Source organism: Ruditapes philippinarum, unplaced genomic scaffold (assembly GCF_026571515.1).
Source record: "Ruditapes philippinarum isolate M1 unplaced genomic scaffold, ASM2657151v2 ctg4097_1_1_1_1, whole genome shotgun sequence".
NCBI lineage: Eukaryota > Metazoa > Mollusca > Bivalvia > Venerida > Veneridae > Ruditapes > Ruditapes philippinarum.
Window position 1 is genome coordinate 52796 of NW_026864361.1, and position 26612 is coordinate 79407.

Consider the following 26612-nt stretch of genomic DNA (forward strand, 5'->3'; position numbering starts at 1 on the left):
TAGATAATTGGGCAATGAGTAACTGTTTGTAAACTATAATTAATAGGACACGAAAATTAAGAAGCTTGTAAGAAACAAAAAAATGCATTTCTGGGACTTAATGGGCCTTTAAAAGGTTTACTCAAAAGTGGGGGTTTCGTTGGTTTTGTTGCTGTTGTTTTCGTGCATTTTCAAACTTTTACACACCTGCGGATGTTTTCGAAATTCAAAATTTCAACATTTTTACGTTGAAATGCCGAATTCTGCTTAAGCCGGTGCCAGGGGGAGGGGCGTGGAAGGTAGTTTGCACTTGGCAGTACCGTCCATGAACAGGCTCAATCAAACCGAGCCTGCTTTGCCGTTTTGGACTTTCTTGAGGGATTCTTATTTTCTCTTTTTTTACAGCTTTCTTCTCATGAGGTATTTATAAATAACAATATGTAATATTATTTTATTACTGATAAAATCAGAAATGATATATAATAATAAGAGCCGCGTCACGACAAAAGCAACGTAATGCGTTTGCGACCAGCATGGATCCAGACCAGCCTGCGCATCCGCGCTGTCTGATCAGGATCCATGTTGTTCGCTATCAGTTTCTCTACTTGTAATAGGGTTTGTAAGCGAGCAGCATTGATCCTGATCAGACTGCGCGGATGCGCAGGCTGGTCTGGATCCATGCTGGTCCCAAACGCATTGCGTTGGTTTTGTCGTGACGCGACTCATTTATTAAATCAAAATTAAAGGCACATTATGCTTCAGACACGAATAAATTTTTACTTCTTAAGAAAGGGCAAACACGAATTTCATAATTTTAAATAATTGTTTTTAGAGCATGCAAGATGCTTGTCACATGAATAAAGTAGCGATAAATGTGATTATTTTGTCATAAAATAAGCAAAATGAAAACAAAGTAGTATTTTGTATGGAAGTCAAAATATACCTAATCACTATAGCTGTTCTAACTCACAAAATCGCCAAACGGCGCGTTGTCGTGCGGCGCGTTGTCGCGATGTCGCATTGTCGCTCGGTTCAAATTGACGGACTGGCTTATAAGCCAAGCGACAGGGCGACATCGCGACAACGCACCGCACGACAACTCGCCGTTTGGCGTGCCGCGCTAGAGACAGGACGACAGCGCGACAACGCGCGGTTTGGCGCTTTGTTGTGTTGTCGCTAGCGACAGGACGACAAGACGAAAGTCCGACAACGCGCCGTTTCTAGAAAGTTGTCCGGCAAGTTACCAGTGAAAATACGGAAAATATGTTTCACTGCAGTGAAAAATAAATAAAAATAAACAGTGGAGATACGGAAATGAAAATACGCATTTTATTTCATCAATATTTCTCAATATTTCATTTATAAGTATACATGTATAAATAAGTATATAATAAACAAAGTTATACATGTAGTTGTCTCATTCATTTTTCTGGAGTTTTATTAACCATAACATCCAATATATAGTATTACATTTATGACATGTATTAATTAATTAAGATCCGTATATAAAGATATATGGCCGTTACAAAAGAGCGGGAGGTCCTTTCTAATTTGAAAATCCACTTAATTATAAAGACATAATCAAGATCTTATAAAAAAATATTTGCATGAAAGTAGACCTAAATAATTAACAGTGTAGATCTAATTCATGTTGTTCTTCAAGAAGATAAACGTTTCAGGAATAATCTAAGAATATAAACGTTTTAGGAATAATCAAATTTGCTCATTGCCTGCTGTACCTTTTCATGCTTTTAGACATGTAAGCAAAACTGAAATATATTTGACAAGGTTACGTCACACAGATAATACAAACTTATAGTGGTGTGATACCTAAATATATATATTCTACGTTCGGTGTTCGCTGTTGTTAACACCGTTTAAATCGGGCAATTGTTAAACTCCTTTTGATTGATCCGTATATGACCCAATTTGATAATATGTCAAGATTGGCCAATCACATGACGCTTGAGTGAATTGCTTTGCTATGTATCATCCGGGGAATCTGCATCATAAAATGGACGAAAGTGTAAATATTGGAATTACAGCAGAAAAAAATAACGTGGGAAACACTGTTACGTCAGATAAACAAAATGCAACAATAATTCCATCGGACGAAGTTAAGAATTCTGCACAAAGTGGAAATAATGTCATAACCAATACACCCAAAGATAGGTTAGAAAACATCCGAAATTTACCTGGTTTCCATAACACGCTTGTCGGTATGAACGTAGACCAACACATGGAGCCACCAAAGGCTAAACGCCTTAAATTGGCCTCGCCAAACGGATCTGTTCCTGTGACTGATCCTATGGAATCAGCGGAAATGGGGAAACGAAGACGAATACAACATGACTATAGAAGATTGTCAAGTTCAGGTTACTTGGACGATTATGAGACAAGTAGGGAGAGGCGATTTTCTTCTGATTCTGATGTGGCTTCAAATTCACCAAGTCCAAATAAATTGAAAGTTACAACTCCTCCGGCTAATGGGAAAGAGCCAGATTATTCGAAACTGCCTCCTGTCAAACTTACTCTGAAAATTTCTAAAGCAGAAAATGGAATGTTCGTTAATGGCAATGCAAATGGTATACTCAACATCACTAATTCCGCGTCATCACTTATCTCGCGGTAATGGCATATTTTCATGTGACCAGTGTTAAAATTGGTCAGAATTGACATATTTTATTCAAACACATTAACAACAAAGTTTTTGTGCAAAATAATTTAAATCTATAGATTTTTACGTAAAACTGAACAACATTTTACAAACTTCTGCAAAAAACAGCAATAGTTAATTAAATTTGTGCTTACGTCTGAAACAATCATCATTTTCTAAATGTTCTCGTTTGTTGAAAAAATAAATTTGAGTTACAATGTAAAGATACTTTTAATATTTAAAATTATGCAAAATAACATTAAGAAATTTTAACTGAAACATGAAAATACTGAAATAAAACACCATTACCACGAGTTAAATGATGACATATTGTTTTCAAAATGGCCGACACACAGTCTACATCTGACAAATTAAAACTAATTTTGATTGAATATATTGTTGTTTCCTTGTGTCATGTAGCAGAAAAATGACTAAATGATACAGTTTATAACAGTTTTTGTAGTGTGAGTTTATTGTTTGTGTTCTTTACTGTTTTTAAGTGTTAAGTACCGTGAACTAAGAGGAGCACAGTATAATACTTTTATTCAGAAATTAAAATAGAACTTAGTTTAGCAGAAATTTAAAATAATCAAGTGTGTCTGTATTTCTGTTACTATGCTGTTATTCTGTTTTTTTGTAGTTTGTAAATGTAAAAAATGTGTTATGAAAAGTGTCATAAACACTTTGAAATGCAAGTCACTTGCACAGTCATTATTTCTAAATACAAAGTGGAAACACTGTCTCAAAGTCAAAATATTTCCATATAATTATCTACAAGTTTACATGTCTTGGTCATCCAAATTGTCTTGTTCAGTTTAATATCAAGAAAGAACATCTTATAATATATTTCAATGGTCTTTCTATCCGAAATTGAGACCACCTCATGATTATGTAACTGTTGTAACACGACCAGTTCTTCGGACAAGTAAACCATTTTGCATGTATTTAGACCCTGTTTTTACATAACAACCTGATAGTTATTAAATCATGCATTTCAATACTGAACTAAAGACTGGATTGACTTGCCATAAGGGGTTTTGTTCTAATTATTGACCTGTTTTAGTATGACATAAAGAAAAGATTATGATTGACACTTCTTGATATAGTTAGCTCGAAAAGATGGTGAACTTTACAGTATTATGAGTATGACTCAGGGTGTTCACTAGCCATGAAACCCTGAGGGTCATTTTGACTAAAAGGCCAAATCCCCATGATTTTAACAAAATTTGACCCTCCAGTTGAAATCCTGAGGGTCAAATCAGGCCTTTTGGAAATTTGAAGGGTCAAAGAGTCCTTTCAAGGGTCAAACGGACACCCTGAGTATGAAGTGATGGTTTTGAAAACTTGATTAGACAATTCAGCTCTAAAGACCACCTGACTATTAAGACCCTTTTCTTCAGAACTGAAAGCAGTCTCATTAGTGATTTCTAATGTTATTAAATAAATAATTTTTTAGTAATTGAACTTTTTAAAAAAAAAACAACATTAATTTCTGTATTTCAGTACCTACACAAGAAGCCGCAGATGAGTCTGAAAAGCACAAGAAGAGGCACAAATCCTCTGAAAATGGTCATCATCATCACCACCACCATCACCATAAGGAAAAGACCCATCATCATAGCAAACATTCTCATAAGAAGGCAGATAAACACAAATCTAGCAGTTCAGATAAAGATAAATCACATGAAAAATCATCAGAATTCAAGGAAAAGGAAAAAGTTAAAGATGGCAAAGTTGGAGCAAAAAAGCCTCAAGATTTGATTAAGGATACCAGTAATAATAAATTAAGTGTACCAGAAAGCTGTAAAAATGATGAAAAGAATGCTGGCTCTGTGAAAATGAAAGATGTCAAATTAGGGCATGAAACATTGACTGCCAATGTAAAAATAAAAGACGTCAAATCAGATGGAGAAACAAAGCAGGAATCAGATGCAGAAAAAGTGAAATTTAAAGAGGCTAAATCAGAGCAAAAACTTAAAAGTGTTGGTGAGTGTAAAGAACTTGATTCAGATGAAGTTAAGCTTAATGAAAATAATAAAATCCTTGTCAAAGAAATTTCCCCTATCCAAGATAATCATTTGGCAGACACAAGTGCTAAAATAGTGATAAATGCAGAAACTCCTACTGAAGTAAAATACACGGGAGACACAAATAAAACAGATGATACAAAGAAAAATCCAACAAAGGCTGAGAATTTCGAAGCATCAGATGTAAATGAACAAGAGAAGAAAGATATTAAAGTTGATGTTAAGAGTACAGCAGTAATGTGTAGCAAGAAAGAGCAATATTCAGAAACTGCCAAGCAAACTAAACATTTAGAAGAGACAAAGTCTAAGGGAAATGACTTGAAAGAACAGTTATCTGAGCCTAAAGAATTGGCTAGTAAAGAAAGAATAGGATTGGTAAAATTGGAAAATGTTGAAAAGTCAAGTACAGAAGACAAAATGGAAAAAAAAGATTCAATCAAAGCATCAATTGAGCATAAACAAGTAAAAGATAGCTTGGACACTAAAGATGATTTTGTTTCAAATATCGGAAAAGAAAACAAAACAATTTTTAAAGAAAATACTGCAAAAGAGACTTTTCATGAGGGAAGCTTGAATTATCAAAAGGAAAAAAGTACAGTTAAACAAAAGGAGGAGAGTGTTGTAAATAATCTCAAGGAAGGAAACATTAATAAACCAAAGGAGGGAAGTGTGAATAATCATAAAGATAATAGTGTGAAGAAAAACACTGAGGGAAGTGTGAATAATCACAATGAGGGAAGTGTGAATAAGCACAAAGAGGGAAATGTGAATAATCTCAAGGAGGTAAGTGTGAGAGAAAACAGTTCAGTCAGTAAATCATCTGATCATAGTACATCTCACAGATCAAAGCATCACAAACATCAGCATAGAGACAAAACTGGAACAAAACCATCATCAAGCCATGACAGTAAGTCAAACAGGCATGAACATAACAAGAATGATAGTAAATCAGATCACTCCCATCATAAGAAATCTAGTTCACATCAAAAATCATCAAGTTCTGATACTTCTCAGCGATCTAGTTCAAGCAATACCCAGAAAACAATGTCTAGTACCCCACAAAAGTCTGAACCCCGATCAAAAACTGATCACAGTGTTAAAACTGTCTCCAAAGACAGTTCTGAAAGATCTCCACATAAGGAGGCAAAAGCTATCTCAAAAGATCCTCAGAAATCTGAAGCAGTTAGTAATATAAATAAATCAGAGTCTTCGTCATCAGATAAACACAGAAGGCATCATAGAAAAAAGCGTATTGTTAATTGTGGTGTTCAGGTTAATCTAAGGAAAAAGACTGATACTAAATCTTCTCAGGTGCCTGAAGATATTGGTGGTGTATCTTCAAGCAAAGTGATAGAGTCTCAGAAACTGTCAGACAAAAAGCTTCAAAGAATTGCTTATGTTCAGCAAAGTATGAATAATGTTCAGAAAGGTGGTAAACATGCTAAACCTACTCCAAGGACAGGACTGGAACATCTTGGGGAAGCAATGGAGCAGAATAATGATCAAGTCTTCTCAGAGTTTTCAAGTGAATCTCAGGGCAACAAGTTTTGGAAGACTCAAGTGGCAAGCATTGAGAAATACAAATATAAAAAACTGATGCATGTTGAAAAATACAGTAATGGTGGTGGTCTCATTCTGCATGCTTACCAAAATGAAGTAGATAAACTGAGTGACACTGAAAAAGTTGAATTTGCACAGGAATTTATGGATTTCACATATGGAGAGCCGAATGAAGGTGTGGCTAATTGTTGTATATCAGTTGTTCATGGGGCTATTAGTCATATGCCAGACCTTATAGAGCACTTTGCAGACACTTATCCTAATCTAACGGTGAAAGCTGGTGTTCTTGGTAAAAGTGATATAGAAACAATGACTATGGAGAAATACAGGGAACAATTACATAAATCATTCTCTGCTGGGACATTTCGATGTGGGCCTTTATTACAGGTCAGTGTAGTTGGTACTGCGCAGGAGGAGGTTGGTGATTATTTTCCCGAGGTTCTAGATATGTTTGAGAGTGATCCATTCCTAAATCTTGTTATGCCCTGGGGTGAGTTGTCTTCGGTGAGAATGGCATCTCGAAATATGAGTAACGATGGACCGATATTGTGGACAAGGCCAGGTGAACAGCTGGTTCCGACAGCTGATATGCCTAAATCACCATTCAAAAGAAAAAGGTGAGTTTGTATTTTTTGATGTTTTTACTTCTGTTATTTAATAAAAATAATTTTTAACTTTAAAGTATATAAAGCTATATTATAATAGCTTTGCTACCTCCAGTTTACAAAATCTTTGTTACAAAATCTTTGTTTGAAATTTGAAAAAGAACAACTCCAAAATACTTGCATGAAAGAAATATGTTGGTATAATTGACACATGGACAAAAATTCAAAATCATAGGTGAACAGTTAAAAACCTTATAAAATAACAACATGATATATTTTGTTCCAGAACATTTCATTTTGTTTACCAATACATGTACATATTTGTGTTAAATAGAACTTAGAAGAGACTTTCCATGTTACAACTCGAGAATTTACTATGTAAGGATATGGAGACAAACATAATTTACCATTTATAAATTTTATAGAAATATTTAATTACATGTAGCTTTATACCCTTAAATACAAGTAAATATTTAATTTCATAGATAGGAAGAAATAAACAAGAATAATAAAAAGAAATTACTCAGGCTTTGCTTATAAGTTATAATGAAATTTCTAATAATTGTTAGATATTGGTAGTACTCGCTTTTTTTTAAGACCCCAAGATGTCTTATAGAGTAGACTATTAGCACTTTAAGACGTACATTATCACTTTAACAGTGTGTTTATGCTTTATACGTTCAAAATGTTAATTGATAAAAATCAGAGGTACATTGAGTTGTTAATGTCATCCCGAGAAATGTAATATTTTTCACATCTGAACACATTAATATGACTTTATATAATGAATTTCTTTTTCGAAAATAACTTGTATGGGTTGCATACAATGTACAAAAGAAAGATATGCAGAATATACATACGTGTAGCTACTTGTAGAAGTTTATGAAGATTAGTGCGTATTATTACTTTTGATACATGTGCTTATTACTGTCTGTACACAATAATTATACAGACAGGTATTGATGAAGAAACATACAAATTAATCAACACTTAATCTAAAAAAATATAAAAAACACAATGTAAGATCTCTTATTTACATTTTAAGCTTTCATTTATTATTAGATTCACATCTTAATTGTAAAGTATAGGAGTACCCTTAAAGTTAAACAGAATTAATTTGGTTCATTGCCTGTATTTGTCATTTTGCATGTTAACACAAATTTTACATTGTATATTTCAGTCTTGTTTTATTCAATAAATTTGACTTCATTGGAAATTACTATAAACCCCTTGTGGCGAAGGGGTTGCCTGTATGGGTTGAGGCATCACAATTGCAACCAACATTGAAACCCTGCGGGATAGTAAGATGCTACTAATTTGTTCAAATTACTAGATTATCTGCATCTCTTAGCTCCAGCAGGTGAGATGGTTTTGACTGCTGGTGTTAAAGTTTGTAACACCCAAGATTGACCAAAATCATCTTTCCTGTTTTGATGCCATATGACCTAAATTGTGTTGGTTGTCAGTAAAACAAAACAAAAAACAAAACAAAAAAAGATAACTGTAATCATAGATATTAGATATTTACTTTTATTTCACCTATTTTACCTACCATAATATTTACTCAAAATTATTTTCAGGGGAATGAATGAGTTAAAGAATCTACAGTATTTACCAAGATCTTCAGAACCGAGGGAGACGATGGTGGAGGATCGAACCCGTTGCCATGCCGACCATGTTGGTCATGGCTTTGACAGGCATACAACAGCTGCTGTTGGCATGCTGAAAGCTGTCACATGTGGAAAAAAGTAAGGGTTAAATTTGTATTTTAATTAAAAAAATTGTAGAAATATATGTTGCAGAATTATGACCGATTGTCAATGTAATGAACTCTTGATTATTTTAAAGCAGCACTTTTAAGAGAATAAACATTGTAAGCAGTTTTTGTTTCAGTTTATTTTTTTTGTTAACCAGGCTTAGGAAAAAAAAACCCAAAAACAACCAAAAGCAGTTGTAAATGCATGACAGACATTTTACGTTTACAAGGTTCAGGAATGCTTATTTAAAATAAAGTTCAAGTCTTTAAGAGACCACATGTATATGCGTAGATTGTTGTATAAAACTCAAAACAAATAATCAAACTTTGACTGTCCCTTTCGGCAAGAATTCAGTCATACCTTTATGATATATTTTTATTTTACTTGTAAAAACAATAGCTATTCTTAAAACTTTTCTTATAACTAGTAATGAATATAAAAATATCTATTTCAGGCCATTAGAGGATCGTATAGTGAAAGATGTGATCTGTTTTAATCCTGGTGACTTTATGCATCTGGTTGATAAATTACAACTAGATCTTCATGAACCCCCGGTCTCACAGGTACTTACTGGTTTTGTTTCTACATATAGACTACATTCTTTGATACTTTTTAAAACTTTAATATCTTTGAATATATTAATATTGAATACATTAATGTGTCTCTAAGGGATCTTTGTAGTTAAGGTTATTGTTTAGGCAAAGTGGCTACAGTTACTTGCCTGCAGATAAATTTTTTACTGAGATACTGTAAAGCTACAGTAATCTATGAATTGTCAGTGGTTCTACCAAGTTGTGACTACTTTACTTTCACCTGAAATAATGTATTAAGCAGCGTTGATATTAAAAGTTTTTCTGTGCTCATACTTTGGTTTGCACTGTCCTTCAGTTACACTTGCCATTTCTTAGAGGACCTTCATCTTACATGTAGATATTTGGTGTGCTCATGAACTAATCCTGCTAATTGGCTCAAGATCCTACCTTTCTGTAAAGACCAGTAAAATCATTTTTATCTGCTCATTTAAAGTGAATTGGTCTATTATGGAATGTGTGTTAATAAAGTGTTGCCAATAGTATTCTGTAAAAGAGATAACAACAAAACATGAAAGAATTATATATGGATGTGGTTGGCAAGTGTGATATTACGGAGCCCCTAAGGTGACATTTTCCACACTTTTTTCCCCGGAACTTAATTCGTTTTTACGAAATATTAATTCGTAATTACGAAATATTATTTCTTTCGTAATTACGAAATATTTATTCGTTTTGACGAAATATTATTTCGTATTTACGATATATTAATTCGTAATAACGAAATATTAATTCGTTTTTACGAAATATTAATTCGTAAAAACGAAATGTTATTTCGTAATTACGAAATAATAATTTGTAATTACGAAATAATATTTCGTAAAAACGAATTAAATTTTTTCTAGGGTTTCAAAGAGTTTAATTATATTTATTCGTTTTGACGAAATATTATTTCGTATTTACGATATATTAATTCGTAATAACGAAATATTAATTCGTTTTTACGAAATATTAATTCGTAAAAACGAAATGTTATTTCGTAATTACGAAATAATAATTTGTAATTACGAAATAATATTTCGTAAAAACGAATTAAATTTTTTCTAGGGTTTCAAAGAGTTTAATTATAGTTATAAATAAGGCCTCAAAACTAAGCTCCTGACTTAATATAAGGCATGTACATGCAATATAAATAGTGATTATTGTTCTCCCCAAGTTTTATAACTTTACACTATTGCACATAAATTAAAATAATCGCCTGTAAATAGCGTTGAGCCACAGCCGTGATAGTACCCGCGCTAGGAAAATTTAGTTAATATGGGGGTCCTGTGCTGCAAATCAAAACACAGACATTTCAAATGATAAATTGTAAGGAAATATTCATTTTAAATTGATTAGATTAGTGAAAGTCTGGACCAACCCCTCCCCCCCTCGTCCCATTAGTTTTACTAATGTATATGATAAAAGAACGGAATAATATAGCATTCTGTTTTAACGATACATGTCGTAAAAGATTGCTTCAAACATTAAAACATTCCTGATAGGAACATGTATTTGACAATGGGGAAAAAAGACTATTTTGGATAGAGAATGACTTCTCACTCAAAAACCCTGTTCACTTAAATATAATAACTTGAGAACCATTCGGCTTATAATCGCAAAGTTGATCAAGATATGTAAATGACCCATTTGTGAGATTAATAGGTTCTTTATCAAGCTCAAAATCACCGTAAATAAGATTTCGTAAAAACGAATTAATATTTCGTAATTACGAAAAAACATTTCGTTTTTATGAATTAATATTTTGTAATAACGAAATCATATTTCGTAATTACGAAATAACATTTCGTAAAAACGAATTAATATTTCGTAAATACGAATTAACATTTCGTTAAAACGAATTAATTTTTCGTAAAAACGAATTGATATTTCGTAATTACGAAATAATATTTCGTAATTACGAAATAATATTTCGTAAAAATGAATTAATATTTCGTAAAAACGAATTGATATTTCGTAATAACGAATTAATATTTCGTAAAAACGAATTAAATGTCGGGGAAAAAGTGTCGAGAATGTCACCTTAGGGGCTCCGTTTGATATACATCACATAACCCATTATAATATATATTATATAGCAATAAATAGTAGGTTCTAGAACAAAATATTATTGTTATTCTTATAGATGTTCATACGAAATCACTTAGAACTTTATTAACATTTTTTAGCTCACCTGACCACGAAGTGGTCAAGGTGAGGTATAGTGATGGGGCTATGTCCGTCGTCGTGCGTTGTGCGTCGTCAACAATTGGGTTGTTAACAGTCTAGCAGCCACAGTTTTGATTGGATCATCATCAAACTTTGTCAGAATGTTTGTCTCAATGAAATACAGATCGAGTTCGAAGATGGGTCATCTTTGGTCAAAAACAAGGTCACAGGAGCTAAAAATAGAAAAATCTTGTTAACACTCTAGTGGCTGCAGTTTTGATCCAAGTATTCTTGAAATTTGTCAGGAAGGTTGTTTTGATGATTTCTAGGTCAAGTTCGAAGATGGGTCATATATATTAGAAATTATTATGGAAAATGTGCTGTTACAACCTGCTAACCTTGTCGAATCAATAACTTGGAATGGGAATGAGTTGTAGTTTATGTAACTTGGTAGGGAATTTTATGAATTTTGAAGTCAACTGTTGTCGGGGTCAAATGACACTGCAAAATCCTCTTTATCAATGATGTAAGAAGGAACAAGCTTTAAGTTTTAGTTAAGCACTGTAATATCACCAGAAAGCATCTGTTGGTGCTACTCATTTTTAGCTCACCTGTCACAAAGTGACAGGGTGAGCTTTTGTGATCGCTTTTTGTCCGGCGTCCGTCTGTCCGTAAACTTTTACTTTAAATGACATCTCCTCATAAACCACTAAGCCAATTTCATCCAAACTTCACAGGAATGTTCCTTTGGTGGTCACCTTTAAAATTGTTCAAAGAATTTAATTCCATGCAGAACTCTGGTTGCCATGGCAACCGAAAGAAAAAACTTTAAATATCTTCTTTTAAAAAACCCTAAGAGCTAGAGCTTAGATATTTGGCATGAAACATCTTCTAATGAGTGTCTACCAAGTTTGTTCAAATAAAATCCCTGGGGTCAAAATTGGCCCCGCCCCAGGGAGTCTTTGATTTTCCCTATATGCATATAGTAAAAACTTAAAATATCTTCTTTTAAAGAACCCAAAGAGCTAGAGCTAAGATATTTAGCATGAAACATCTTCTAATGAGTGTCTACCAAGTTTGTTCAAATAAAAGCCCTGGGGTCAAAATTGGCCCCGCCCCAGGGGGTCATTGATTTTCCCTATATGCATATAGTAAAAACTTAAAATATCTTCTTTTAAAGAACCCAAAGAGCTAGAGCTAAGATATTTAGCACGAAACATCTTCTAATGAGTGTCTACCACGTTTGTTCAAATAAAAGCCCTGGGGTCAAAATTGGCCCCGCCCCAGGGGGTCATTGATTTTCCCTATATGCATATAGTAAAAACTTAAAATATCTTCTTTTAAAGAACTCAAAGAGCAAGAGCTAAGATATTTAGCATGAAACATGATCTAATTGGTGTCTACCAAGTTTGTTCAAATAAAAGCCCTGGGGTCAAAATTGGCCCCGCCCCAGGGGGTAATTGATTTTCCTTATATGTATATAGCAAAAACTAAAAAAATCTTCTTTGAAAAAACCCCAATAGCTGGAGTTTAGATATTAAGCATGAAACATCTTCTAGTGAGTGTCTACAAAGTTTGTTAAAATAAAAGCCCTGGAGTCAAAATTGGCCCGCCCCGGGTGTTATTGATTTTCCTTATATTTGTATAGCAAAAACTTAAAAATCTTTGAAAAAACCCAAATAGCTAGAGTTTAGATATTAAGCAAGAAACATCTTCTAGTAATTGTCTACAAAGTTTGTTCAAATAAAAGCCCTGGGGTCAAAATTGGCCCCGCCCCAGGGGTGTCATTGGTTTAACTATATGTGTATAGTAAAAACTTAAAAAATCTTCTTTTAAAAAAACCCAATGAGCTAGAGCTTATTTAGCTTGTTTAGCATGAAACATCTTCGTATGGGTATCTACCAAGTTTGTTCAAATAAAAGCCCTTGGGTTAAAATTGGCCCTGCCCGGGGGGGGGCATAAGGACAGGGGGTAGATCGTTGTTTTTCATTATATGTGTGTAGTAAAAACTTAACATCGTGAAACATCTTCTAATGGGTGTCTTCCAAGTTTGTTCAAATAAAAGCCCTGGGGTTTAAACTGGCCCCGCTCCGGGTGCCTTTATACAGGTGAGCGACCTCAGGGCCATCATGGCCCTCTTGTTTTGTCTTGGTAACAAATTTGGTTAACCTATTTCCTGTTTAGAATTAAAAAAATATTTCTTCTCTATTTCTGACAGTGTGTGACCTGGGTTGAAGATGCCAAGTTGAATTATCTACACAGGGAGGGAATCAAGTTTGCAAGGATACAACTGCGAGACAATGACATTTATTTTATCCCTCGTAATGTGGTTCATCAGTTCAAAACAGTCTCTGCAGTGACGAGCGTGGCCTGGCATGTTAGGTTGAAGAATTACTACCCCGAAATGCAGAATGATACAGAATTGCTTGAGGAGCATAAAAGACTTGAGGAAGTCATGGCGGAAAGTAGAATCAAAGAAAGAGAGGAGAGAATAAGGAAAGAGAAGGAGAAAAGAGATGCAGCAATATTGGCAAAAGAGAAACGTCTAGAAAAGTTGAAAGCCAAGCATGAGGAAGAGTCGCCAATGAAGAAAATGAAAGTTGACAAGACACCTATCAAAATTGAACCGAAAGTCAAGTTCCAGGATGAAATGAAAACTGAACAAGAAAAGAAATTTGATGAAAATTTTGACGGTAATAGTGATGTGAAACTTATTGGGACATGTATTCCAGAGGGGAGTGTTGTTACTGATGCAGTTTTAAAAGGGGAAGTAACTCCAAAAAAGAAGACTTTACTAGTGAAAACAGAATCAGTTGAAAAAGAGGTGAAAGTAGATGAGCATGCTAAAAATGCTGAATTCATGAGGATTCAAAAACAGCATGAAATTAAAGAATTAATCAAGCAAAGGGAGCCGGTTGCACAGGAATTATTTTACATTGAAAAAAGGGATGAGTCGGGAACTAGTGAAATACCGACCAATCAAATGTCATCAGAGATCAGCAAACCATCCGAGCCATCCATACACATACAACCTATTAAAACAGAGGCAGCTAAACCCCAGGAATCTCTGAACAATGAAGCAGACGGTTCTGCTTTAGTAAAAGACAATGAAACAATGGCAGCTAAAAATATCTCGCAAAATGAGAGACCGATCAAAGAATATGTACATTCTATTGACAATGTGACCAAAGATGTTGGTCAAGTAACTGAAGGTTTTGCTAGGTTACCAGTTATAGCGCCACCTAGTGTTAAAACAATTGAGAACAAGGGAGATCATCAGGTTTTGGATTCTCAAGCAGATGAGGATTCTACAAATAATGCAAGAGAAGAAGTGGAGGCAACTAAAACACAACCAATGGACACTACCTAGATAATATGCAGAGTAATTGCATTAACCTGCTGAATCTCTTCATTTGGATTTATCCAGTTTCCATTCATAGAGCTGTCCATTATCAATTCTAGGGATATCAGGATGAAGGTTTAAAGTAAGTGGGCCATCAGTATGGAGCCTGGTCAGACTATACAGGTGTGAATGCTGGCCTGGCTCTATACTGGTGGCTAAAGCTAGTCACCTTAAGTTCCAGCAGGGTAAGGGGTAATATATCATGATTTGAGAGACATTGTTGTGAATAGTTTTCATTTTTATTGTCATTGTTTTTTTTATGCCTTATTGTTATATATTGTTAAGTGATACAATTTATCTCTGTTCAGAATAAGGAATACTATATATCTTCAAATTATTTAGTGCTTTTTAAGTTAGCTTTTTCCGTGAATGTTTTATTACACTGGCAAAAACCTTGTTTCATAAATTAAATTTCTTACATAAAAAAATGATTATGAAAAAAGTTACTTGCTTTGCTGCTTGCATTAATTTTGTTCAAATGAGCATTTGCACTTAGTGAAACATATTTCTCTCCCATATTGAAATAAGGTTAATCATTTCGTAAGTCATTATTTTATTTATAGCATAACTCTGTATTACACAACTGTGAATTTGTTAGTTTGAAAGTTATTTGACTAAAAGGTGCATGTATGGATCAATTTAACATATGTAATTTTTTTTAATAACCACAAAATATTTGGAAATCAGTCTTAATATATATTTAAGTTTGATAGACATATAGTTAACCTTTACACGAGGCAGAAGCCATTTAGCTTGCATATGGAATGTGGGTGTTGTAACTGAATTGGTGACTAAGTTCTGAAATATTTTACATAGGAGCTTTATTAAGACTGTCTTTGCCATTCAAGATTGAAAGATGACATTTGACCTCAACAACTTGTTTGTTAATATAGAAACCCTTCTAAATTTAGCGAGGCTGGTAACTGTTGTTATTTGTATAACCAGTTACAACTAGATTTATGTATGATTTTTACACAGCCTAGAAAAATTACACCATAAGTTCCATGTAACTTCAGGGCTCTTTTTAGCATCCAGGTTCCATGCTGGGGGAGGGGGGATTTTTGCATAATTTACAAATATTTTTCATTCAAGGGAGAATTTCAACAGAAGAAAATTAATTCATTAAAAACAAGCGAAAACAAGATTCAGGTAACAAATTAATCAACCATAAGCTGCTGTCATGAAATATTTTGCTTATTTCCAATGAAATTGAATACATCTTTGATACTTTGTTTAAAAATTCAACTTCAAAACGTGATCCCTGATCTATAGCCGTTATATATTATTTTTTTCGGTTTTAGGGTTAAAAAACCACTATATTAATGGGGGAATGGGGCAGTAATCAGCCCAAAATTTTGCCAAACATGAGCCCTGAAATAATGCATGTATAAAGTGGGTTAAATTATCCAAAATTATGCTTAAGTCTACAAATAACAACAGTTACCAATAAGTTGCTATAGGAAATATTTTTTTTTTTTATCATTTGAATGTTTTGGTGTTAATCATGGTTAGCTAATGTGGCTGTTACAAAGCTAGGCCAGGAAGAATATCTGTACAGTCAAATCACACCCTGTATTGATGGCTGATTAAAGCTAATAAATAAATAAATTCACATTTATAAATGGTTGTGTCCATTTCTACAACTTAGGTTTGATAAAGGTTAAAAGAACAGCAGGTACTATAGGAATATTTTTGCTATGAATAACCAAAAAGATGCCAAGTTATTCTAAAACTTTTTTAACATTCAAGTATCTGTTATGTTTATGTAAAGATCCCAACTTCATTACACCTGATAAAGATATTGCTGCTTTTTCTAAATTTTCGCAGTGCTTTTTCTTCTCTTTGCTTACTATGAAATTCTCGTGTTATGAATTTTTAAAATGCATATGATTATTGATTCTAATGTTAAAGTTAAAATGTTTGTGAATAAAACTGTGCAGATGTACAAATGAATGATACATTCATATTAGAATGATTTTATGAATAAAGAAAAGAATCCAGAAAGTGTGAAGATGTAATTGAAATGTATTCCTTTTAGCATATTGTCTTTGATGTAGATATTTTTTTTTGAGAAGTAAATGTTGACTATGAGTTTACAAGGTTGTTAAGAAATTTGCCATGTTATCTCAAACTTTTCTCCATTTCTTTACATTCACCATCTGTCAATAAATCATGTAAGACTTTTAGAGTGCTAATCTCCAGAATATATTTGGTATTTTTAAGATGTTTCATTTTTAAGATGATTAGAAAATAATATTTTTACAGGATTGTTACAGATGTGTAACATTTATAACAGCTTTTACACCATTTACGATCTAGAAAGTTAAAAATCTTGAAATTAAAACAGATTGTATTATTTTGTTCAGTAGTATTAGCTTGGTTGAGTTGCCCAAAATTTTATATAATTGTGTTTGTATTCTTCCATTAATTGATTTGACCTCACTGAAATGTCATGCCGTATACATAGTGGCCAATTACATAACGATAACTTACTGACCAATTTGTAGAAATGTTATGGTCATACTGACCTTTGAGAGAGAAAGTAAAGTCATATCTTAATGTTTATAACCGTCTTTAGTGTGATCTTGCTGCATGTCATATCATTGACCTAGAAAAAGTCTTGACTTTTAAACAAGTCTTTGACCTAGAAAAAAGCCTTTGCCTTAAAAGCAATTCTTTGACCTCCTAACAAGTTTTTGACTTCTAATCAAGTCATTTAGTAAAGTGTTTGTCTAAAAACAAGCATTTGCCCTTTTTAAAAGCAAGTATTTGAGCTCCAAACAAGGTTTTTGACTTCTAAAAAGGTCTTAGACCTCCTATTAAGTCTTTGCCCTAAAAGCAAGTCTTTGACCCCCAAACAAGTCTGATACACTGCTAGGCCAACCGTCGCGTTACCAAGTCTTTAGATAGTTTAATAATACTTTACATGTAAAGGTTTTCAATGGCTCAGGTAGTCCCCATTTTCAACTTGTGTGCAATATGTCTGATTTATATAGTTGCCAGGACATTATCCCAATTTTTGAAGGTGCATATTAAAAAGTGTATCTTTTTATAATTAATACAAAAGTATATTTCATTTCAATAGTGGGGGGGGGGATGTTTCTTGCTCCACACTCCTCTCAAAAATATATTTAGTGGCAACATTAAAAATGTTCCTGTTTTTCATTTCTAATAGGTCATTTCAGTTTTGTATTGACATCACATGAGGGAAATTCCATTTGTAATTAGCAAGTTGAATATATGCATAATGTTAATGAAAATTAATACTTACCCTTTAGACTTATTTGCACATAGAAGTTGTAGCTTTTCTACAAGGAGGGACTTTTAATTAACAAATGAGCATAAGTTTCAGTCTTTGCTTAATAAGCTAAGATAACATTTATTTCTGATCAGAATTATCAATTACTATCAATTTCTAACAAAAGTGTAGAAGGGTTTAGTTTTGTCTGAACAGTTACATGTAAAAATGCTATGTATATATGCAAGGTGTAAAAGGTGAAAAATATCCTCATAATTATTTTTTGCATGAGACTAATGTTTCGCCAATATTAAATTGTTACGAAGACATGTTTCTGCTAAATGATTATTGTTATTCACGTCTGTATTTAGTAGTCTCCTGATACCTGTTTCACTTAACAATTTATTTTTCAAGTTACAGAAATGAGAAAGAAATGAACATATAGTGCTCAGACATGGGGACATACATTTTTTTCTTCAAATTTTTCATGAATAAAAATTAATATTAATGCATTTTGGTAAGTTTTTTGAATTTTGTTAAAATAATATAGTACATGTATTTCAAAGAAAAGACGATTTAGTATTTACATTTGTAAAACTAGTTACATGTACTGCTCTCTTTTTACCTATTTTATGAAACATTGATTAAATTTGAATATCTAACTATTTTTACAAAAACCAGCTGGAAATTGTGTGGCATTACATTGAACTAATTAACCTCGTACATTTCGTAGAATGTTTTATGAATTGTAAGAAATAAGTAGAAAATGAAGGAATAAAGTGCTTTATGTTATCACCAAACTGTCTTCATGTACCAAAATTTTTCTATTCTTAGATATTAAATTAAGTTCAACATTAATGTCTATATTTATAATTTCATCTTTGCACATCAGTTTCTCAGAATCTTTTTATAACCCAATTTTTGTCGGAAGCCTAAATATGAGGTAGAAAGTAATAGACATTGTTCTAGATTCTATGTAAATATTTTATGAAAGTTTTCAGAAAAAAGAAAAAATCATGTATATACTTAACATGCTGTACTTTATGAAGTAGAAGTGCTACTATTTTACAACTTGCTCTTTATGCATTGCTGTTTTTTTCTTATTACTGTGACTTTTTTCTGTATTAATTTTGTTCTTATTTTTGTCTGTTGCCATGGTAACTGTGAGAGTAATTGTTCATGTTAAATAAAGCTGAATGATGAGAAAATGAAAAGTATTGTTCGTTTTAATTTTGAAATAAAATATTTGAGTCCCCATGTACAAAATTGGTTCACAATCACATTGGTGTCAAAATTCTTCCAAAGTAAACAATGTGTAGTATCTTGAAAATGGATTTAAAATTACATAAGATAATGGAATTTTAGAAGGATATCTTGCATACATTTATAAAAAATATGTTTTCCAAAGTTAATCTAGATAATTATAATATTGATCCTGATCCAGTTATTATTGTTATTTACCTTAAAATAACTAAATCATATCCCAAAGTTGGTGTTATTGCAGATAGGAAGTTTTAAACATTTCAAACATAAGCTTAATATGATCATGAAAAAACAAAATCAGGCTTGATGACATTTTCTGATAATTCAACTCTTTGAATGTCATGTAAAGGTAAGAATAACTTTGCCTTTTCTACCAGAATAACAAGAGCTGTCACAGGAGACAGCAAAGCTCGACTAATAAAATACTGGACGCAGTAAGGACAAAACTATGAAAGAAAAATCAATTGTGTATAATTATGTATTAAGTAAAAAAATAATATTTGTTAACATAAATTCCAAGATCAAGGGGAATAATTCTAGAAATAGTCATGCTAGAGTTATGGACCTTGTCACACAACATTTGTGTAATGATAAGAAATATATATTTGAAGTTTGAAGTAGATACCTTAAAAAGAAAAGAAGTTATTATATTTCTTAAAGAAAATCCTAAGTTCAAAGAGAGATAAATCTGTAAATATTGCATCAAGAGTTATGAACAATGTCACATAAAATGTAATTGTTGATAAGGAATAAGTATTTGAAATTTGAGGTAGATACCTTTAAATATAAAAAAGTTATAATAAAAAATAACATTTTTCTAGTAAAAAAATCTAAGTTTATGGGGAGATAATTCTTGCAATATTGGTGCTAGAGTTATGAACCTTGTCACATAAGATGTGGATGATGATAACGTAAACATATTTGAAGTATGAAGTTGATCCCTTTAGAAATAAATAAGTAACAGTAAAAAAATATATTTTTTATGGAATATTCTAAGTTCAAAGGGAGATAAATCTGAAAATATTGGTGCTAGAGTTATGAACCTTGTCACATAAGATGGGGATGATGATAAGGTAAATACATTTGAAGTATGAGGTTGATCCCTTAAGAAATAAAGAAGAAACAGTAAGAAATAGTACTTTTTGAGGAAAATTCTAAGTTCAAGGGGAGATAAATCTGAAAATATTGGTGCTAGAGTTATGAACCTTGTCACATAAGATGGGGATGATGATAAGGTACATATATTTGAAGTATGAGGTTGATCCCTTAAGAAATAAGGAAGTAACAGTAAAAAATAGTATTTTTTAAGGAAAATTCTAAGTTCAAGGGGAGATAAATCTGAAAATATTGGTGCTAGAGTTATGAACCTTGTCACATATGATGTGGTTGATGATAAGGAACATATATTTGAAGTTTGAAGTTGATACCTTAAGAAATGACAAAGTTATAGTGAAAAATATTTTACTGCACCAAAACTAAAATCTGGACGCCGACGCCGGGGCGAGTAGGACAGCTCTCCATATACTTCGTATAGTCTAGCTAAAAATCAGACCAGTTTTTATAGTACAGTCAGAACATATTGTTAGCTGCTAAATTCTAATACAATGTATTTTGAAATTGAATAGAAAGTCCAGCCTAAATTAGTGTTGAGCTAACAGTATTGATAATCACCAATGGAAACATATGAGCAACCCACTCCACAGGAATGCTAGTATATGTAATTTATGGAGCCAACTTACACAGAAATTACTCCATTCAAGACGAAACACCTGTTTCTATTAAACACAGGGCAATAAAGCACCATTACATGATACCCTGAAATACTTCATAGGAGTATTGGGGTATCAGACCCTCTCACCACTGGATATACTTTAAGACTTAAACTACTGTATGATATTGATTAAAACTTGAATATTTTACAAGTATACCTAAACTGCTATGCATTAAGTATGGTGGGGAAAAAAAAACTGTAATTCAACTTTTATCAATATCAAATGATTTATTTTTTCAATCTTCCATAAACAAATTCATACTGAAATACATGTACTTTGTCAAATAAGTCAAAAACAGAAAAAGTAAGCAATATCTGTGAGATAAAATAAATATTTCATACAAAGAATCCAGTTGGATATACATGTATATTTATCAAATATAGCAAGAGAAAGTACAACTAAGATAACACCATGATGATATTATGTTCAAGAACACTAGAAATACTTTAGAAATTTTAAACAACATTACCACTGAATAAACTCGAGATTAACACATAGATATAGAGTGGAAATAATATTCATTGTAAATGACAAAAAAAAAACAACAAGAGGGCCATGATGGCCCTGAGGTCGCTCACCTGTATATAGGCCCCCCTACCCAACCCCCCCCCCCCTCAAACGTTGCAGGGCCAATTTAACCAAAGGGCTTTTATTTGCACAAACTTGGTAGACACCCATAAGAAGATGTTTCATGCTAAACATCTAAGCTCTAGCTCAATGGGCTATTTAAAAGAAGATTTTTTAAAAGTTTTTACTATACACATATAGTTAAAAACAATGACATCCCTGGGGCCGGGCCAGTTATGACCCCAGGGTTTTTATTTGAACAAACTTTGTAGACACTTACTAGAATATGTTTCATGCTAAATATCTAAACTCTAGCTATTTGGGTTTTTTCAAAAAAGATTTTTTAAGTTTTTGCTATACACATATAAGGAAAATCAATGACCCCGCGGCGGGGCCAATTTTGACCCCAGGTCTTTCATTTGAACAAACTTTGTAGACACTCACTAAAAGATGTTTCATGCTTAATATCTTAACTCTAGCTATTTGGGTTTTTTCAAAAAAGATTTTTTAAGTTTTTGCTATATACATATAAGGAAAATCAATGACCCCCGGGGCGGGACCAATTTTGACCCAAGGGCTTTTATTTGAACAAACTTGGTAGACACCTATTAGAACATGTTTGATGCTAAATATCTTAACCATAGCTCTTTGAGTTCTTTAAAAGAAGATTTTTTAAGTTTTTACTATATGCATATATAGGGAAAATCAATGACCCCCCGGGGCGGGGTCAATTTTGACCCCAGGGCTTTTATTTGAACAAACTTGGTAGACACTTATTAGAACATGTTTCATGCTAAATATCTTAGCTCTAACTCTTTTGGTTCTTTAAAAGAAGATTTTTTAAGTTTTTACTATATGCATATAGGGAAAATCAATGACCCCCTGGGGCGGGGCCAATTTTGACCCCAGGGCTTTTTTTTTAACAAACTTGGTAGACACCTATTAGAACATGTTTGATGCTCAATATCTTAGCCATAGCTCTTTGAGTTCTTTAAAAGAAGATTTTTTAAGTTTTTACTTTATGCATATAGGGAAAATCAATGACCCCCCGGGGCGGGGCCAATTTTGACCCCAGGGCTTTTATTTGAACAAACTTGGTAGACACTCACTAGAAGATGTTTTATGCCAAATATCTAAGCTCTAGCTCTTATGGTTTTTTAAAAGAAGATATTTAAAGTTTTTTTTTTCTTTAGGTTGCCATGGCAACCAGAGTTCTGCATGGAATTAAATTCTTTGAACAATTTTTAAAGGTGACCACCAAAGGAACATTCCTGTGAAGTTTGGATGAAATTGGCCTTGTGGTTTATGAGGAGATGTCATTTAAAGTAAAAGTTTACGGACGACGGACGCCGGACGAAAAGCGATCACAAAAGCTCACCCTGTCACTTTGTGACAGGTGAGCTAAAAACACTAGAAATGTGTCCATAGGACACGACTGCCCCCACCGCGCCACTGTTCTGTCAATCTTTTTACTAAGTGAAGGGAAATAACTCTACAAATACTGGATAAATCCACAAGCGAAACCCCAGGTGCAAATCTAAATATGCTGAGCAACCTGCCCATAAGGTTTAATGACTATGTCAAATCCTTTTTGAGTTACATGCGACACAAGTTGAAAATTGCAAAAATTTTCTAAGTGAAGGGCAATAACTCTAAAAATACTAAATAAATCCAAAAGAAAATACCTGGTGCACAACTGCACATGCTGATCAATATTCCTGTAAAGTAACATGACTCTAGGTCAAATACTTTTTGAGTTACGTGCGACACATGTTGAAAATTGCAAAATTTTACTAAGTCAAGGGCAATAATTCTGAAAATACTAAAAATATCCAGACGAAAATACCCAGGTGCACAACTACACATGCTGATCAACATTCCTGTAAAGTTTCATGACTCTAGGTCAAATACTTTTTGAGTTATGTGCGACACAAAAGTGAACGGACGGAAGGATGGACAGACAGACAGACGGAGAAGGGTAAATCTAAATGCCCGCCACTAACGTGGGGGCACAAAAAACTTCAAAATAATTCATATATCTTGTCAGACACTAAATTTTGATTAAAGGCAATGAGTGTTTCAAAACCAGGACACTTGTGCCCAAACTTTTTCTGTCACGGTGGTTTATTAACATACTTATGCTAATTATATGAAAGCTAAGTGTTATATTAATAACAAAGAGAAATAATGATACAGGTTAGTATTATAACTAATAAGTTTTAAAAACCTATGACTTGTAGAATAGACCAGTATTTTATTGTTACATTTGACCTTGGCATAATGACCTTAAAATAAATAGAGGTCAACTCCAACACCTACTCTTTTAGTTGCATCAAAATACACATGTATAAAGATTCAAAATGAAAGAAGCAAAGTAATCAATGCATGTACTTTAATGATTATCACATAGTACTGAATAATTGAAAAAGGGAATCAATAACATAAAATATCAAAACACAGCTAAAAGTACTGAAATTGTTTTACTAAAAAGGAAAAAATAAATTTTTAAAAGTAATTCTTGACAGCTGCATTGAGCTTTTCCTATTTTCACATTGACTGTGTATTAAAATAATCCTACATAGATGCTGCTGCCCAGTATTAATTTAACAAATGTAATATACAGAATAAAAACAGTGCTACAATTTAAGAGTATGAAGAAAGTAATTGACACACAACAAAAGCAAAACTACTACTTTATTTCAAAACAATACAAAAAATGTTAATATTGCACTAAAACACAAACAAAATTATCAGTAAATTAGAGTTTGTCTTTTCCATTACATTTCAATTGCCTAATGTAAAAATAGTCTATCCCAAGACAGCATGCTCTACTGTTTTTGATGAGTAAATTCATACTTTAGTTATGGGTCTTCTTCAGTGATGTACAATATTAACCATATTTCAGTTTCAAGTGATAACCTGAAGTGGTTCAAGAGATATAATTCTCACACATCACTTTTACCAAGACTATTTTCCAAGTTTATAAAGGGGAATAATTCAATGGTAATCTTTGCTAGAGTTACAGGGCTTTGTCTTTGACCTAAAATAATAACTCTGATTAAATGAACAACTTCAGAGATTGTGAAAAGGCCCACCTTTATATGGAAACCTGATGAGAAACATTATGACAAACTCAAATTTAACTAGGTACAATCACACTATCAACAATACTTTGAATACACATGTTAATTATATACTACATGTATACTATGTATATTTATACAAGGTTCATCAGACATACCATCAATCATTTAGAAAACTTAAAAAATAAAATTTGTTGACTATAATCTAATTAAGTATGGCAAGTTTCATTTAATTGTAAAAAGAATGAAGTTGCGTATCTCAAAACAATCAAAAGTGGCAAAAGTTTGATTAGTTAAATCATATTTATTAAAGCTTGATTGCGAAACAAGTTTTTGCAATTTATAATAATAACTCTCTAGTCAGCTTCCTGGAACAAAGCAGTAATGGTGTCATAAGAAGTAACACAGTCATGACCCAAGTAAAGCTTGAGCACAATTCCTGTGTTCAGAGGCAGACACCTTAACCACCTTGCCACTACTATTAGACTAATCTAACAATCCCTAGCCGCACAGATACAAAACCCATCAGGGCAAGCAGTTGTTTTCTTAACAACAAAATTTACAATAATTATTATTACTGGCTGGTTCCAGAAATGGATTCAGGTGTGTCTATAAGCTAATAGCTTTCAACAAAATCAAACAAAAATAAATTATGTATACAATCAATATAACTTGTATTTAATCAATGTACATAGAAGTAAGATTATGCAGGGAAATATGCAGACGTTGGCTTATTATAGTTAAAATGTGACTATATTACATAAATTATTAGATTAGAAATAGATCATTTTTAGTAAAATGGCCATGTTGGTCTGAGGTTGCTCAGCAAAAGAAATAGCAAATTTTAACAGCTAAGATAAGATGTCTTTCTGCATGTCCATCACACTGGCTGTCATACAGGGTGCCTTTGGTGTTAACATGGACACATTTTACTAAAGGTTAATCCACTGTTTCTACAGTAAAATGTTAGTAAATCAGTATAACTATATGTCTGTAAACTTTTTCATGAAATGTTGTATTAATATTTTCAAGATTAAAAGGAAATGAGCAGACAAATAACAGCTATTTTGGAAAGAAAAATCCAATCACAAACTGTTGTAAAGATTATTTCATTCATTCATGACATAAACTTATACAATTTTTCCCACTCACTATAGAAGCAAAAGAAGTAGAAATGCAAATTTCTGAAAGGTTAATACTTTTAATACTAGACAGGTTATTACTATTGATAATAGACAATCTACTCTGTCTTACGGTAAAATTAAACTTCACCTTAAACCATCCTGTATTTCAAAAATGATAACAATTCAACACAATGAAAAAACAACCACTAAATATAATTTTAAACCAAAACACTGCATGCTCAAGGTTAAATGAATGCTATCAATAGGAATGTTAATGTCCAAATATAACATAATAGAGGCTCTATTTCTTTAAACTCTTAAAATATTTTAACAACCCTCTTCCCACCCCCCCCCCCCGCCCAAAAAAAAAAATAAAAAAAAATAACACCAAAGAAAACCCCTATAAATTGGATCATTTGCTCATTTTCTTTCTCAAATATTTATTCAACTTTGTTCCTTCTTTCCTTTCCCAGCTTCACCTATTTTTCCAAACTTCATATCAAGTAAGCTAGCTATATCAATGTCTGACTCATCTTTGAATGAATATGAAAGGTCTGAGCAGGATTTTGAAGCTGGTACATCGCTACTAAAAAATTCATCCAGTTTTTCTTCTTTCGAAAGATCAGTACTGGACAGAGACAATGTTGGACCGGCGCCAGCGCCTGGTACAGCTTGAACCTCAGATCTACTGGAGCCCGAGCTGGATAGACACACACTCTTTAGTTTAGCAAATAATCCAAAATCACTCTGACTTCTCTGACATTTTGAGCTTCTTTCTGTAACAAAAGAAAGGCAAACATTTATTTGAAGCTATTAGTAACAGTCACAGATCATGCAATA

At 32.8% G+C, this 26612-nt stretch overlaps 2 protein-coding genes across 2 annotated transcripts in view; one reads left to right on the plus strand and one right to left on the minus strand.

Moving 5' to 3' along the window:
• Window positions 1–1953: 1953 nt before the first annotated feature.
• LOC132725343 (uncharacterized) lies at window positions 1954–15716 on the plus strand. The gene is made up of 5 exons (XM_060710450.1): window positions 1954–2564; window positions 4139–6839; window positions 8408–8575; window positions 9039–9147; window positions 13541–15716. The coding sequence occupies exons 1-5, from the start codon at window positions 1964–1966 to the stop codon at window positions 14690–14692; spliced, it is 4731 nt and encodes a 1576-aa protein (XP_060566433.1). The 5' UTR covers window positions 1954–1963; the 3' UTR covers window positions 14693–15716.
• Window positions 15717–24243: 8527 nt separating this feature from the next.
• Window positions 24244–26612, minus strand: part of LOC132725337 (histone deacetylase 11-like) — a 32942-nt gene continuing 30573 nt past the window's right edge. The window contains exon 11 of the mRNA XM_060710444.1: window positions 24244–26548. Within this exon, the coding sequence (XP_060566427.1) occupies window positions 26217–26548 (332 nt within the window). The 3' untranslated portion in view covers window positions 24244–26216. The remainder of the gene's footprint in view (window positions 26549–26612) is intronic.

Bases quoted from the DNA above. Each gene is read 5' to 3' on its own strand.
- LOC132725343 (XM_060710450.1), top strand. From the start codon at position 1,964: ATGTATCATCCGGGGAATCTGCATCATAAAATGGACGAAAGTGTAAAT. The intron at 2,565-4,138 runs GTATACTCAACA...TCTGTATTTCAG, and splicing joins CGTTAATGGCAATGCAAATG to TACCTACACAAGAAGCCGCA. The intron at 6,840-8,407 runs GTGAGTTTGTAT...AATTATTTTCAG, and splicing joins TCACCATTCAAAAGAAAAAG to GGGAATGAATGAGTTAAAGA.